The 12,768-nt window shown below is 35.9% G+C and overlaps 1 protein-coding gene and 1 pseudogene across 1 annotated transcript; both read right to left on the bottom strand.

The window, feature by feature from the left end:
- Nucleotides 1-3,013: 3,013 nt before the first annotated feature.
- Nucleotides 3,014-4,700, bottom strand: LOC141719947 (glucose and ribitol dehydrogenase-like; annotated as a pseudogene).
- Nucleotides 4,701-5,198: 498 nt separating this feature from the next.
- On the bottom strand, nucleotides 5,199-10,442 carry LOC141664373 (ERAD-associated E3 ubiquitin-protein ligase component HRD3A). The gene is made up of 6 exons (XM_074470315.1): nucleotides 9,816-10,442; nucleotides 8,418-8,909; nucleotides 7,628-7,843; nucleotides 6,387-6,710; nucleotides 6,039-6,281; nucleotides 5,199-5,761 (listed from the first exon to the last, which is right to left on the bottom strand). The coding sequence occupies exons 1-6, from the start codon at nucleotides 10,368-10,370 to the stop codon at nucleotides 5,540-5,542; spliced, it is 2,052 nt and encodes a 683-aa protein (XP_074326416.1). The 5' UTR covers nucleotides 10,371-10,442; the 3' UTR covers nucleotides 5,199-5,539.
- Between the last annotated feature and the right edge of the window lie 2,326 nt (nucleotides 10,443-12,768).

Consider the following 12,768-nt stretch of genomic DNA (forward strand, 5'->3'; position numbering starts at 1 on the left):
GGGATTGAATCAGGATTTTGTTCGGTTCTAGGATGTTTGTCCTTTACAATATATTCTAAATCAGTTTTCCGCTTCTTACCTCCAGTGGGCTCATTACTTACTACGGTCTTCCTCATACTTTCTTCAACCTTGATATACTTCCCTGCCCTCTCTTGGAGCTGCAACATGCTTTCAGGGGGACGTTTGGCCAAGGACATCTTAAAAAACTCGTCCCTAGTTCCTTGTTGCAGTGCTATCATGGCTACCTTATCATCAAGGTCCGGGACTTTTAAAGCCTCCTTTGTGAAACGATTCAGGTAATCTCTCAAGGATTCCTTAGCTCCCTGCACAAGACTCATAAGAGATGCTGAACTTTTCTCGTGGACTCTTGATGAATTGCTTAATAAAAGCCTGACTTAATTCTCTGAACGATCCAATAGAATTTGGGGGCAGGCGACTGTACCATCTTTGAGCCATACCCGACAGGGTTTGAGGGAAGGCCCGACACTTTATAGCATCATTCACGGGTTGCAGCAGCAGTGCATTAGAGAATGTCCTAACATGATTAGCGGGGTCTCTCGTGCCATCATAGGCTTTGATAGTGGGCATCTTGAATTTCCTTGAGATATGGGCATTCATTATCTCTTCTGTGAAGGGTGGGGTTGGATCATCAGGATCTCCAAGGGGAAGGAGATTGCTTGGATTAGTTCTTGGGACAGTAGCCCTTCTTCGTACCGGACCATCCAGGTCTATGACAGGAGGAGGATTTCTCCCCCTAGGAGGTATCTGGGGTCTGGTGGCCTGGTGAGCCTCCAAATCACGCCACAGCCTTTGGATTTCAGCCTCATGAGCCCTGATCCTTTCCTGCACTTCTTGGGGATTCGCCCCTGGGGTGCTTTGGGGGCGTTGCCTTCCATCGGCCATTGGCTCTTTTCCAGGACGCCTCCTTCTCGGGGCCACTTCATCATCCGAAGATTCGGAGTCTCTCTCAGTGTAAGGACCAGAAAATTCCCGATCCTCAGGGATAGGACCCAAACCTCGTATATAGGGGGGTGACTGCCCTCGTGCTTCGCTTCGCCCAGCATATCCGCTTCCTCCAACCTCAGGGTGAAGGGGCATCCCAAAAGGGGGGTTAGTAGTAACAATAGTTGAATATTCATACCCGAAGGGTCGAGAATTCACAGGTATATGTACTTGTTGAACTTGAGGATTCGTACCTTGAATAGTCGGGGGAGTTGTCCTTTGTGGCTGAGGTTGAGTTGCCCCTATCTGGGCTTCCCCCTGAGTAGATGCATAAGTTGAATGGGGAGGAACCTCCACGGTTGACGAAATCACCTGGGTTGTCTCTGATGGTGTTCCTTCCTCTAGAGCTCTAATTGTTCTTCGTGTTCTCGCCATGGTTGTTGTTGTGCTTCCCACAGACGGCGCCAAATGTTATGGATAAAAAATTAAGGTTATTATTTGCTGTATTTATTGCTAAGGTTCGGGAGCTCAAGGCCTTTAATGGCTGCTCTCGTGTTTCGTAGCTTAACTCTGCCTTTACGAGATGCCTACGTATCTCTGTGAATTAGAGAATCAAGCCAAAAAACGTAGTTCTTGTTGAGGGGTAGATCCCTTTATATAGATGTTAAGAGTCCTTGAATTGGACTAGGGATAGGAGACTTGTTGATCAAGTTCTCAGACTTTGGATAGACTTTGAAGTCCTAGAATAGAGGAATCAGATTCCTAGTTGGTGTAGGTGCCCTTGAGGCTATCTCTTATGGAATTACATCATCGTTAGGACTTATTTAATAAGGTGGTCATCCTCCCTATTTATTAATTACGAAATTAATAAATAATCAGGGCTTTGGGCCTCATAAAATGGGCTTCGTTATTGGACCGTATCTGGTCTAATTAATTCAACATTTACTATATTTCTAGGCTAACTTTAGGCCCATATCAATATTTTATATAATTTTATTAAAAGTTTGATAAATAATTAATATTAAATAATATTTATATAAATATTATTTTAATTTAAATATTATTTTAATTTGAATGCGTGTAATTTAAAGGTGATATGAAATATTATAAAATAATATATGATTGGAACTTGAACGGTTAACTATATTTTTAACAATAAAAATAATATAAATGCTTGTTATTGTTGTAATTCAAACATTAGAAATATAAATTTTTTTATTGGAGGGGATCCGAACTTAAAAGTTTGGGAAGTGCATTATTTTAATATTAAATAATGTTTGTTATTGTCGGGGTTTGAATTTTGGAAACTCTATAAATGATAATATAATTGGTTATTGGTGAAGGAATTTGAATAGTGTTAAAATGGATAATGTAAATGGAGGTTGAACCAAATTATATATTGGCTAATCTCTTGTTTTCATAGTTTTTGTGGCCGTTTCACTTTTTAAAAGTCAAATTTATGAAATTGTGATAAATAATTTAAAAGAATTTATGTAACACAACTAAATATAGTTTTTCAAACTAAAATATAATATATATATATATATGAGTTAATTGCATTTGCAACCCCGGCCTTTTATTGAATAACAAAACTATATATTTATTTTCAAAAATACACTTTGGAACCCCTAACTTTAGATATCACATACAATATGCATCCCTTTCAACATTTTATTAAAAATATTTATATTATGAAGGGTAAAATTATTCAGCAAAATATTTAAATAATAATTTTAAATTTTTTTAAATCAAACTAAAATTTAGAATTTCAAATTATAAAAATAATATTAATGTCAATTATTTTATTACTCAGTATAATTTTTAAAATTTTAAAAAATATATATATATATATTTAGAAACTTTATGATTATAAAAATATAAACATATATTTTGCTTAATAAATATATTTTAAGTATTTAGCAATATGATTAATTTAGAATATTACTAATAGAAAATAGCTATAATTTTTTTCATGTAAAAAATGTATTAAAATAAATATTTTAATTAATTTGAAATTTTAATTATTAATATTAATATCTCAATTTTAACTTTATAACATGTTGTAGTTGATATTAAAAATTAAGAGTTGCAAAATATATTTTACAAAATAAGTATACTGTTTTGATTTTAAATAAAAGGTGGAAGTTGCAAATGCAATTAACTAGAGGGTCACCAACCCGAACACATACAGAATACTCCTTTATTAAGCAACAACCAGATAGCCAGCCACAGGAGTAAAACCAATTAGCATTACGCTTTATTTATGACACATCAAGCCATAACATAATTATATATTCCTGGGAGATGTTGTAAATACCAGTACGTGACTCCGATTGACATCTCAACCATTCACGATTTCCCCGCCTGCAAATTTAATTAATTTAGCATACAGTTGAGAAACTTTTAAGAAATGATGTTAACAAACAACTTTGGTACCACTAGGATGAAGAACTTGGGCAGTGTAATAAGAGGAATCCGCATTTGAAGCTAAGAAGACATAAGCAGTGCCAATTTCAGAGGGATGTGCAGCCCTCTTCATCGGAACATCAGTCCCAAATCGGACTACTTCCTCTACGTCTAAAGATGCAGGGGTCAAAGGAGTCCAAACTGGACCCTGGAGCCACTGCGTTGACTCGAATGCCACAGGCTTCTAGTAAATGATACAATTGCGCCTTTAGTACAACTGTAGTCTAGCAGAATTTCTTTTCCCTGGTATGCGGTTACTGATGTCGTGTTGATTATGGAACTCCCTTCCGGCATATGCTTTAACGCATGCCTGAAATTTTAGTTATCATCATTTCACAAAATATGTACTACTACTTTTGCCAAAATACAAGTTTAAATCTTAAATTCGAATGCTATTTACTAACTGAAAAGACATGCATGTATTACATCTTTAATTTGTGACATTAGGTAATATTTACGATTCGGAATGTACCAATTACCGACTCAGAAGTATACCTTGAAAAGAGAAAAAGAAGTAAAACTATATTTTCAATATATAAAGGCCGAGCCTGTTTTGCATCACCAAGGAAGTAGGAAAAAATATTAGTCCTGAAAACCCTCTCAAGCCGCTCCTCGACAATTTCCTCGACAGAGCTAGCCTTGTGCTGCTCAGCCGCATTGTTGACAAGGATATCAATTTTCCCAAATGCAATCACCACTTGCTCAACAACCCTCTTGCAATTATGGTCATACCCAAGGTCTTCTGTGGCAATCGCAATTGGATCCTTTGCATCCGGGGTTTTTTCTTTCCATAGTATCTCAAGGGTATTCTTTGCATCCCTTTCTTCATGTCCCTTGACATAGGTGAAGGCCACTGTTGCACCTTCCATAGCAAAGTACTCAGCATGCAGATCGACCTATGCCCGAATCACCTCCAGTTACAAGTGCCACCTTACCCTGCAGAATATATAATTCCCTTGTCAATAATTTTCGTCAGATTAATATTTAAACCAATTATCTTCTTTAAGCAGGAAAAATATTTGTGAGAAAGAATCATGAACGTTACTCTGTGCAAGTATCATAGACTTGATAGAAATTGATATAAGGTTAGTGAAAGATTACAATAAGCTTGTTAGATGGTTTGTAGCCCTTTTGAACATGTTGCGGAGGAGGGTGCATAAGATACTCCTTTCCATGCTGACAATGCTGTGTCTGGGGTGGAAACGCCATGCTCTCAATCACTATGATCCGTAGGCTATATATAGCAGCAAAATATATTGTATACTGCTCCTGATTTTCGATTATCAGGTACACCAGGACAATATATAGCGACAGGTAGCTGTAAACGTCACCGTATTTGGATTAAATTTCCTTGTAAGATACTCTATATTTTTGTTAAATAGTTTTGAGCCTTTTCAATTTGGATTGGTACACTACACATTTTTCGACAATTGCAAACTTGAAACGTATTGTTATTCACTATTTTTGGTCTTGTTTTTTTTCCATTTTAAGCACGTCTTGCTTTGGCGTATCTTTGTTAGAACTTTGGTTGGTTTATCAAATTGTGTGTTTTTCTGTTGATGCTAAGCTCATTTCTTTGGTAACCTGTTTAAGCCATTCGTAATGTTTCTAACTTGTTGAAATTAATTTAGCAGCTTGAAATGACTACTCAATCTCTTTTTTCAGGTCACAAGATATAAGTTACGTACTCTAAATCCGAGAAAACTTCAAGAAGCGTTATTCATTTAATATAACCAACAATCTGCCGAAGTCTTGATAAATACGGTAACTAATTTGTGACTAGATTCAACTCAATACACAGATTCTAACATATATAACTAAAATTCAAAAGCTGCCTTCCTATCTTGGTCCTCTGAATTTATGCTGTATAAATAGAACAAGATGACGGAATATCAATATGTTCTACACATTTTCCACGACTAAACTGTGTATAATTCTAGTAAAATCCTCATTACGTACAAGAAAAATGTTGGCCAATTTCTTGACCATTTTAAACCTACGTGTTTTACAACTTCCATCTGCATTACAGTTAGGCAGTAACTTCCCGGTGAACCAACATCAAGAAGTTATCATCATTTCTACAGAAGTATTTAACGAACCCCGAAGCAAGCGCAATACCAACATTTGGGTTTTATAGACCTATAGGTGCAACAGGGTCATTGGGTTGATGTATATTGGCAGCCTCCCCAGCTACGACAACTGCATGCCTCCTTTGTCGCTCCCGAAGATAGAGTACAGTTAAGAGACAAACAAAGAGTGTGAGGATTGTGGCATTTCCTTCTTCCATGATCACATTCTCCACCCATGATTGCACTTTTGGAAAAACTTTAGGCAGGGAATTTATGACATCAACCTACAAGCAAACACAGAAACTATTTGAGGAACAGGTATCTTCTTACACGTTCATAAAATAATATTCTATTCCTAAGAAAAATGAATGAGACCGACACTGATATTTAGCTTGCTAGTTGCTAGGTAAAAGAACCTAATTGATTATGAAACTAAATTACAATATAGCGTGCATGAGGAGTAATATATTTGTTTCCTACTTTCAGCAATAATATGTGCATGCCAGTTCTTACTGTGCAGATAAACACCAAAAGCATGTATGCTAGATAAAATGAACTCACCAGGAAGCTGTCAGCACAGTTTTTCCTTACCCACAAGCTACCGAGAGCCAGGGTTACAGGAAGCTTAGCTGCCGGATCAATCTCTACTGCTTGATCATAATATCGCTTGGCAAGATGAAGATCAAATGGAAGTCCTTGACCATGTTCGTGCATGTACCCGAGATTAAACATAGCCTGCGAATTCGATTGGGACTTGGCATGCATATAAGCCTCTGCTGCACGATCATAATCTCGCTCTGTTCCCTGACATCATGATTAACAAATCAGTTTATGTATGAACTGAAAGACATCTACTAGTTTTAAAAGAATATATCAAGCAAATAGGCATTTAATTTTAAAAAGACGTACCCGACCATAGTAATATGCATCCCCAATCAGCAGTGCAGCATGTTCATTACCCTGCTCAGAAGCTTGCCACCACAAAGAGTGGGCACACTGATGTCTCTCCGCATCTGTACAAAATCCAGATTCTCCTATGCACATGCTTTTTTCCCCATACTTGTCAAGTATCCAGGCAGCATTACTTTGTGCCACCTCATATCCCAACTCTGCCATCCTTGAGTACAAGAGGAAGGCCTTTCCAACATCACCTTTTAGGTATGCTTCGAGGGACCATCTAGATAAAGAACTCCAAGGTCCTCGTTCTGCTACTAATTTGTACAATGCAGTTGCCTGGAACCAAGTGAGATCCAGAGCATTATAAGGACACACGTAGATGTTATATTCAAGCCATTCAGGATTAAGAAAGAAAGACATAGCGCAAAAAACATATAACACCATAGGAACATGATTAATCTTCTTCTATGGTCTTGTAAAAACTGCATTCAATTTGTCTAATTTAGGATTAGTAAACTTTTAAGGAAGTGCAAAGTTTTATACTCTTTTTTTCTAGTAAATCAGGCTAAATCAGCGAATTTCAGCTAAAGCAAAACTTAAGTTTGTTTATAAACAATGAACCCTGCTCTTAAAGACAAAATAGGTTTTGAGATCAGAGAAAAAGGCCTTGTGATCCATCCACTATGCTACAAAAACAACTCTCCGTAAAATTCATTACAAATATTAAATTTAGTCAGTCCCTTGCACCATTTTAAATATAACCATATCAGAACAAAAAAAAAATATTAAGTAAAAATTTATTGATGTGAATCAAAGAGCTTATTTAAAGGGTGTTTAGTTACTGGTATTTTAGCCAAAAATAAAGAGATTTGAATTTCATGCCCATGTGTTTAGAAGGGGATTCCACTCCCTACTTAACCCATGGTATCCAAATCAGTAATGTTCCTTTATCCACCCCCCCCCCCCCCCAATCCCATTCTCTTCATTTTAGTCCCGGTTCTCATCAGCAGTTCAACCACCCACTTAGATGGGGCACTATTACATGCAGTGGAGTCCAACAACAACGAAAGAAATCAACTCCAAAGCATCTCTAAATTTTGTTTAATTTATATGTATTACAAAAACACATATAGGCAATTTCATAGTGATGCTGTGATAAAATGACAACAATACCAACCACATACCTGCTTCTAATAGAATAAAAAGCAACATGAGCATGGAAATGTATAGGGGAAAACCATTTAAAGACTTACCATAGGAAGATTTTTCTTGAGCCCCACCCCTGTGTGAAACATCTTTGCCAACTGGTAGAATGCTTTTGGCTGACCTGCATTAGCAGCAATTATAAAGTACTTGCAGGCTACCTTCACATCTCTCTTAACTCCAATGCCTTTCAGATAGAGAACCCCTAAATTGTAATGCCCACCCGCTTCCTCATTGTCAGCAGCTTTCTCAAAGTATTCTTTTGCCTGAAAGAAAGGAGATCAGCTTTGCGTAATTAGTTGCAACAACATATTAGTAAAATTTTAAAACAATGCATTAAGGGAGTAGAATTTTCATGGAATAAAATAACCCTGTAGCCCTTGTACCTATACACCATTCTACACGTGTAAAAATAAAAGTTATATGCCTTCAAACAACATAGTTTATTCATGGTTTTCGAAGACTACTTTCGTGAAATGCATATGATATAAACCATATATCATATGAATGTCTAATTGTACATACCTTGTTAAGAACTATCCATGCCATGGTTTATAGCCTATAAACCATTATTAAGAATTATCCATGTTGTGAATGCAATTCTTAGCCATGGATAAGCTAGGAGAGAAATATATAAGTTTACTTCTTAACAATGCTTCTAATCACAACTGCTACTGAAATTGACACAATTAAGTTTTTCCTTACCCACCCTCCCTCCTCCCCCCGCCCCAAAAAAAACACCAAAAAAAAAGATCAAGCATGGAAAATTCATTGCAATCTCCAAAAAGATCAAGCATGCAAATTCAACGAAAATGTAATGAAAAAAACTATGCCTCTTACTTTGGTAAAGTTCTTCTTTTCCACTCCATAACCTTTAACATACAAGTATCCCATTCCATTATAAGCTGAATAAAGTTGCTGTTTTGATGCAAGCGTTAGCCACTCGAGTGCCTTCGTGTAGTTTCGTTCAACACCAGCCCCTCTTGCGTAGATCTCCCCAAGAAGTTCCATGGACCTTGGCTCCCCCTTATCCACTGCCTTTAAAAACCAATACAATGCCTTGGCATGATCACGCCTAAGACCTCTAAGTCCAAAGTAGTAAAATATTCCAATCTTGTACATGGCTCCTGCATTCCCTTTCTGTGCCTGGTATTCCAAAATCTGGAAGTCCTCATCCTCTTCCCCTCTAGACTTCCTTAGAGCCTCCTTATTCTCCTCTGCTCCATTGTGGATCCTGACTGGCTCAATCACCGGAGAGTCCTTTGATATCAAAAAGCTATTTACTGCTACCTCTGCTAATTCAGCATATAACTTAACTGCTTTTTCATGCATCTGAAAAGTAGATTAAGCTACATTAGCTACCAGAACAGAACATTTAGCATCTAAATTCATTCCTATAACTACCGAATCTAGTACAAAGTGTAAGACAACAGTAAGCGATGCATAAATTCGGAACACGTGCATAATACGAACATTAAGCCCTCCAAAAACCTTATTGTTTTGGATTTTTCATAATTTAATTCAACCTGCATGTCTCAAGTTCAAAACCTCGAACCCCATACTTTCCAAGTTTAATGTTGACACTACATCAATTATCATCCTAAACACGATTTGCATCCACTCATCAGTCCTTAAAAAATGGGATTTCAAGTGAGAGGAAATTTTAAATTAATCATAATATACATACCAAGACATTTTCCTAACTCTTCAATCTTTTTCATGAGTTCCTAACTTAAAAACCAATTAACAAATTAGTCCATCTCAAATCTACACTTAATCAACCAACTATATTCGTGAAATCAAGATATACATATTAAATCCACCAAACACCTTAAAGTTCTCAAAGATTTGGTAATCTAACACTTACTTTACCCGTAGAGCTGAGTTCTAACCCTCACCCCTCCCTCCCCTACATTCCCGTAATTCAAACACAATACACATTTAAAACTTGTCCTAAATATAGCTTCTCTCCACTAATCAAAATTATCAGCATTACGTAACACTTCAAAACTATCACAATACACAAATTAACAACTCTTTCTAGCTCATTAAACCTTAAACATCATCCTAAATTTAAACTCAACTAGCTTCCTACAAAAAATCCAATCTTTCGAATTAGTTCCTAAAACTACAAAAACCGCAAATGGGGTTCAATTCACCTACCAAAAAATCGACAAAAAACGAAATAACATAAATTTTAACATTAACAAATAAAACAACATTATACAAAACACATACATCTTGTCGAGTATAAGTATAAGCAAGCGCCATTTTCGACTGCATATTCCCAGCTTCAGAAGAAAAATAATGATACATGAACCCCTTTCCTTTACTCCTCTCTCTCAACACCCCCATATTATACAAAAACCCCATCATTGACTGCGCATGCGCGTGTCCCCCACGCGCCTCCTCCTCTATCAACCTCACCCCTTCTTCCATCATTTTGACGTCACCCCTGCTCACCGCCCCCACCATCTTCCGGACCCCCAAGTAGTACCCATCTTCCCGGGTCGGGTCATGGGTCGGGTCGGATTGAGATTCGGGTTCAAAGATGGAGCGCCAGGAGCCCGGGTCGAGTTCGTCGTCGGATTTAGAATCGGAGTCGCCGAACTCGTCCCAGTCCGAGTTGGAATCGGACGAGTCAGAGGCGAGTGGATCGGAGGGAGATGGGTCTTTGAGATCGTCTTGAGAAAGGACGAGAACGAAGGGTCTCGAGTGAATAGATACAGGATAGATACAACAAAGTGTGAGAATTAAGAGGATTTTAAGATGGATTTTTACTCGCCGGGGCATTTTTTTCCGGTTACATATAATTTACAACTGTGTGTTTTTGGTGTGTGTTTTCATATACGATATATGTGCGTCTGCGTGTGCGTGTAATTAATTGGTGGGGGTCTTACACATGGATTTGCGTGTTGTGGCTAATAGGAGCTTGACACGTCAGGTATATGGGTCCATTTTTAAAATTTACACATTAACGTTTTAAAATTAAAACCTTCATTTCTTAAAAGAAAATTAAGCTTCATAGGATTTTATGTTCGACTTAATTTCTTACATAATCAATAGATTCTACATCCATGAAGACCCCGTAGTTTTGATTTATATATATGTCATCAAAATTATCTCGATTATATAAAAAGTTGAGTGAAGGCGAAAAAATATCATTTTTTGGTATAATTCATTAAAATACCTATTTTAAAAATACATGATTAAAATATCAAATACATTTTTAATTGGGTAATGATAATACTCATTTCTAGTTGGATATGTCACAAAGTTATAAAGGATACGCATTTTCAGCTTGGCTATTTTTTTAGACATCCAACTATCAAATGTGTATCAAAAAAAAATTATATTTTTTAATACACATTTGGAAAATGCGTATCTAGTAAAAAATTATGATACTCAAGTATTTCAAATGGTAAAATCAACACCACCCCGTTAGAATTAGTATTTTCGTTAATTTTCACCAAAAAATGTAATTTATAACATTCTTTCTAAAAAATAAACGAGACACTTAAAAATTATTTAATTATCAATATATTCCCAATTTCTGCTAGCATTAGGATTTCAAAATTACTCGTTTTACCCTTCCTTACTTTTTGTCCTCATAGTCGCTTCATGTCCTTCTTGGTCCTCCTGAAAATTATAAATGGATCATTCATCTATACCCGTTGGTTGACCCAAAACTAAAATTTGCACTGGATTAACACTAAAATACTCGGACTATCCATAAAATCTTGGTATATAACTTGTTTTCAAAATCAACAGATCCATCTTCAGTATACTGAGTGATTTTATCTAACATGGTAACTACCCAAAAAACTTCTTAAACACTTCTTTCTTGCTGAACACAATGTTCATCATCTTTTTCTGAGCATCCTTGATATTATAGTGTACTGATTCTTCTCTATTTACACAAAATCGTAGTGAGATGGACAAACCAATTTTGTTTACCTTAAGCATATTCGTTTTCACGTGTAACCACTGTATCTGTAATATAATTTTGATCATCACATACCTGTATAGGATGTAAGCATTTGTCTCTTGGATCATTATCTCCATTATCGGTAAATAATGGTTTGTCTAATTATGTTCTTCTGCTGTTTGGTACATCTTTTTTCTTGGTATAACTTCATAATTTTATGTTGTTAGGTTCGAAGAAAAGATAAAGTCATCTGCCTCTCAGTGCGAATGGTAAAGGCGACTTAACTCTGCAGTCTATAGTAGATGAAAACATGGACCCGACTGTTATGTGCTCAACTAATATTGGTATATTTTCTTATTTAGATTGTGAAGTAAAATTCAAGATGATTGATCCGAATAGTATATTTATCTTTTCCCAGACATATCAAATCCATCAACAATACAGCATGTTGATACATTACAGAGGATATTGATACAATCTGATGGCTCTCAATGGAGTTCGAATAGCCATAAGCATACTTCATCAATAACTGTTCATTAGGTTTGGACATTTGTTTATCGAAAAATATAACCTAATATTTGTCTTTATCAACCAGTAATACCGCCTAACCATATATTTACAAAGAAATGGTATTGATGCAGTGAAACAAATAACTCTATTGCAAAAAAATCTTACTGCAACAGAAAGTGCATATCATAGTGTTATAACCCAACGACATAGATCATCAGGTGTTGCCATCTATAACGAGCAATAATCATTTAATGAACATTGATTTGGCCATTAATTACTATTATGTTCACGTACACATTAAAAATATTTCTGTTCATTCTGATTATTTTGTTACAGACTCTAATGCGGCAAGTACTGTAAGATCTCAACATCACACGATAAAAGAAAATAATGTTTAGTCTCCGGTCGATGGATCCATACAGTTTCAGAATCCCTCGGGTTATTAATCGTTTTGCATTTTCATTTTTTTAATTATTTATCTTTTAGTTGTGTTTTTGGCCCATATTTAACTAAAAGTTACCAAATGACTATCACTAGTTAAATATTGAATTTTTAATTATGTATGATCTTCTGACTATCATGGTAAGAAAAAATGACTCATCATCCAAATCATAACATTTCATATGTAACAACCTCACCAGGTTTATGTCTTAACTTAATAGATTTAGTAGACTGACATTTTATTTTGTACATAATGTATTGATAATTTATTTGAACAAGTAATAGTTGTTTTTCTTTTGTTTTACTTGATAT

This window comes from Apium graveolens, chromosome 1 (assembly GCF_009905375.1).
Source record: "Apium graveolens cultivar Ventura chromosome 1, ASM990537v1, whole genome shotgun sequence".
In the NCBI taxonomy this organism is placed as follows: domain Eukaryota; kingdom Viridiplantae; phylum Streptophyta; class Magnoliopsida; order Apiales; family Apiaceae; genus Apium; species Apium graveolens.

Bases quoted from the DNA above. Each gene is read 5' to 3' on its own strand.
- LOC141664373 (XM_074470315.1), bottom strand. From the start codon at position 10,370: ATGCCCCGGCGAGTAAAAATCCATCTTAAAATCCTCTTAATTCTCACA. The intron at 6,711-7,627 runs GTAAGTCTTTAA...ACTTGGTTCCAG, and splicing joins TCAAGAAAAATCTTCCTATG to GCAACTGCATTGTACAAATT. The intron at 6,282-6,386 runs GTACGTCTTTTT...TCATGATGTCAG, and splicing joins ATGCATATTACTATGGTCGG to GGAACAGAGCGAGATTATGA.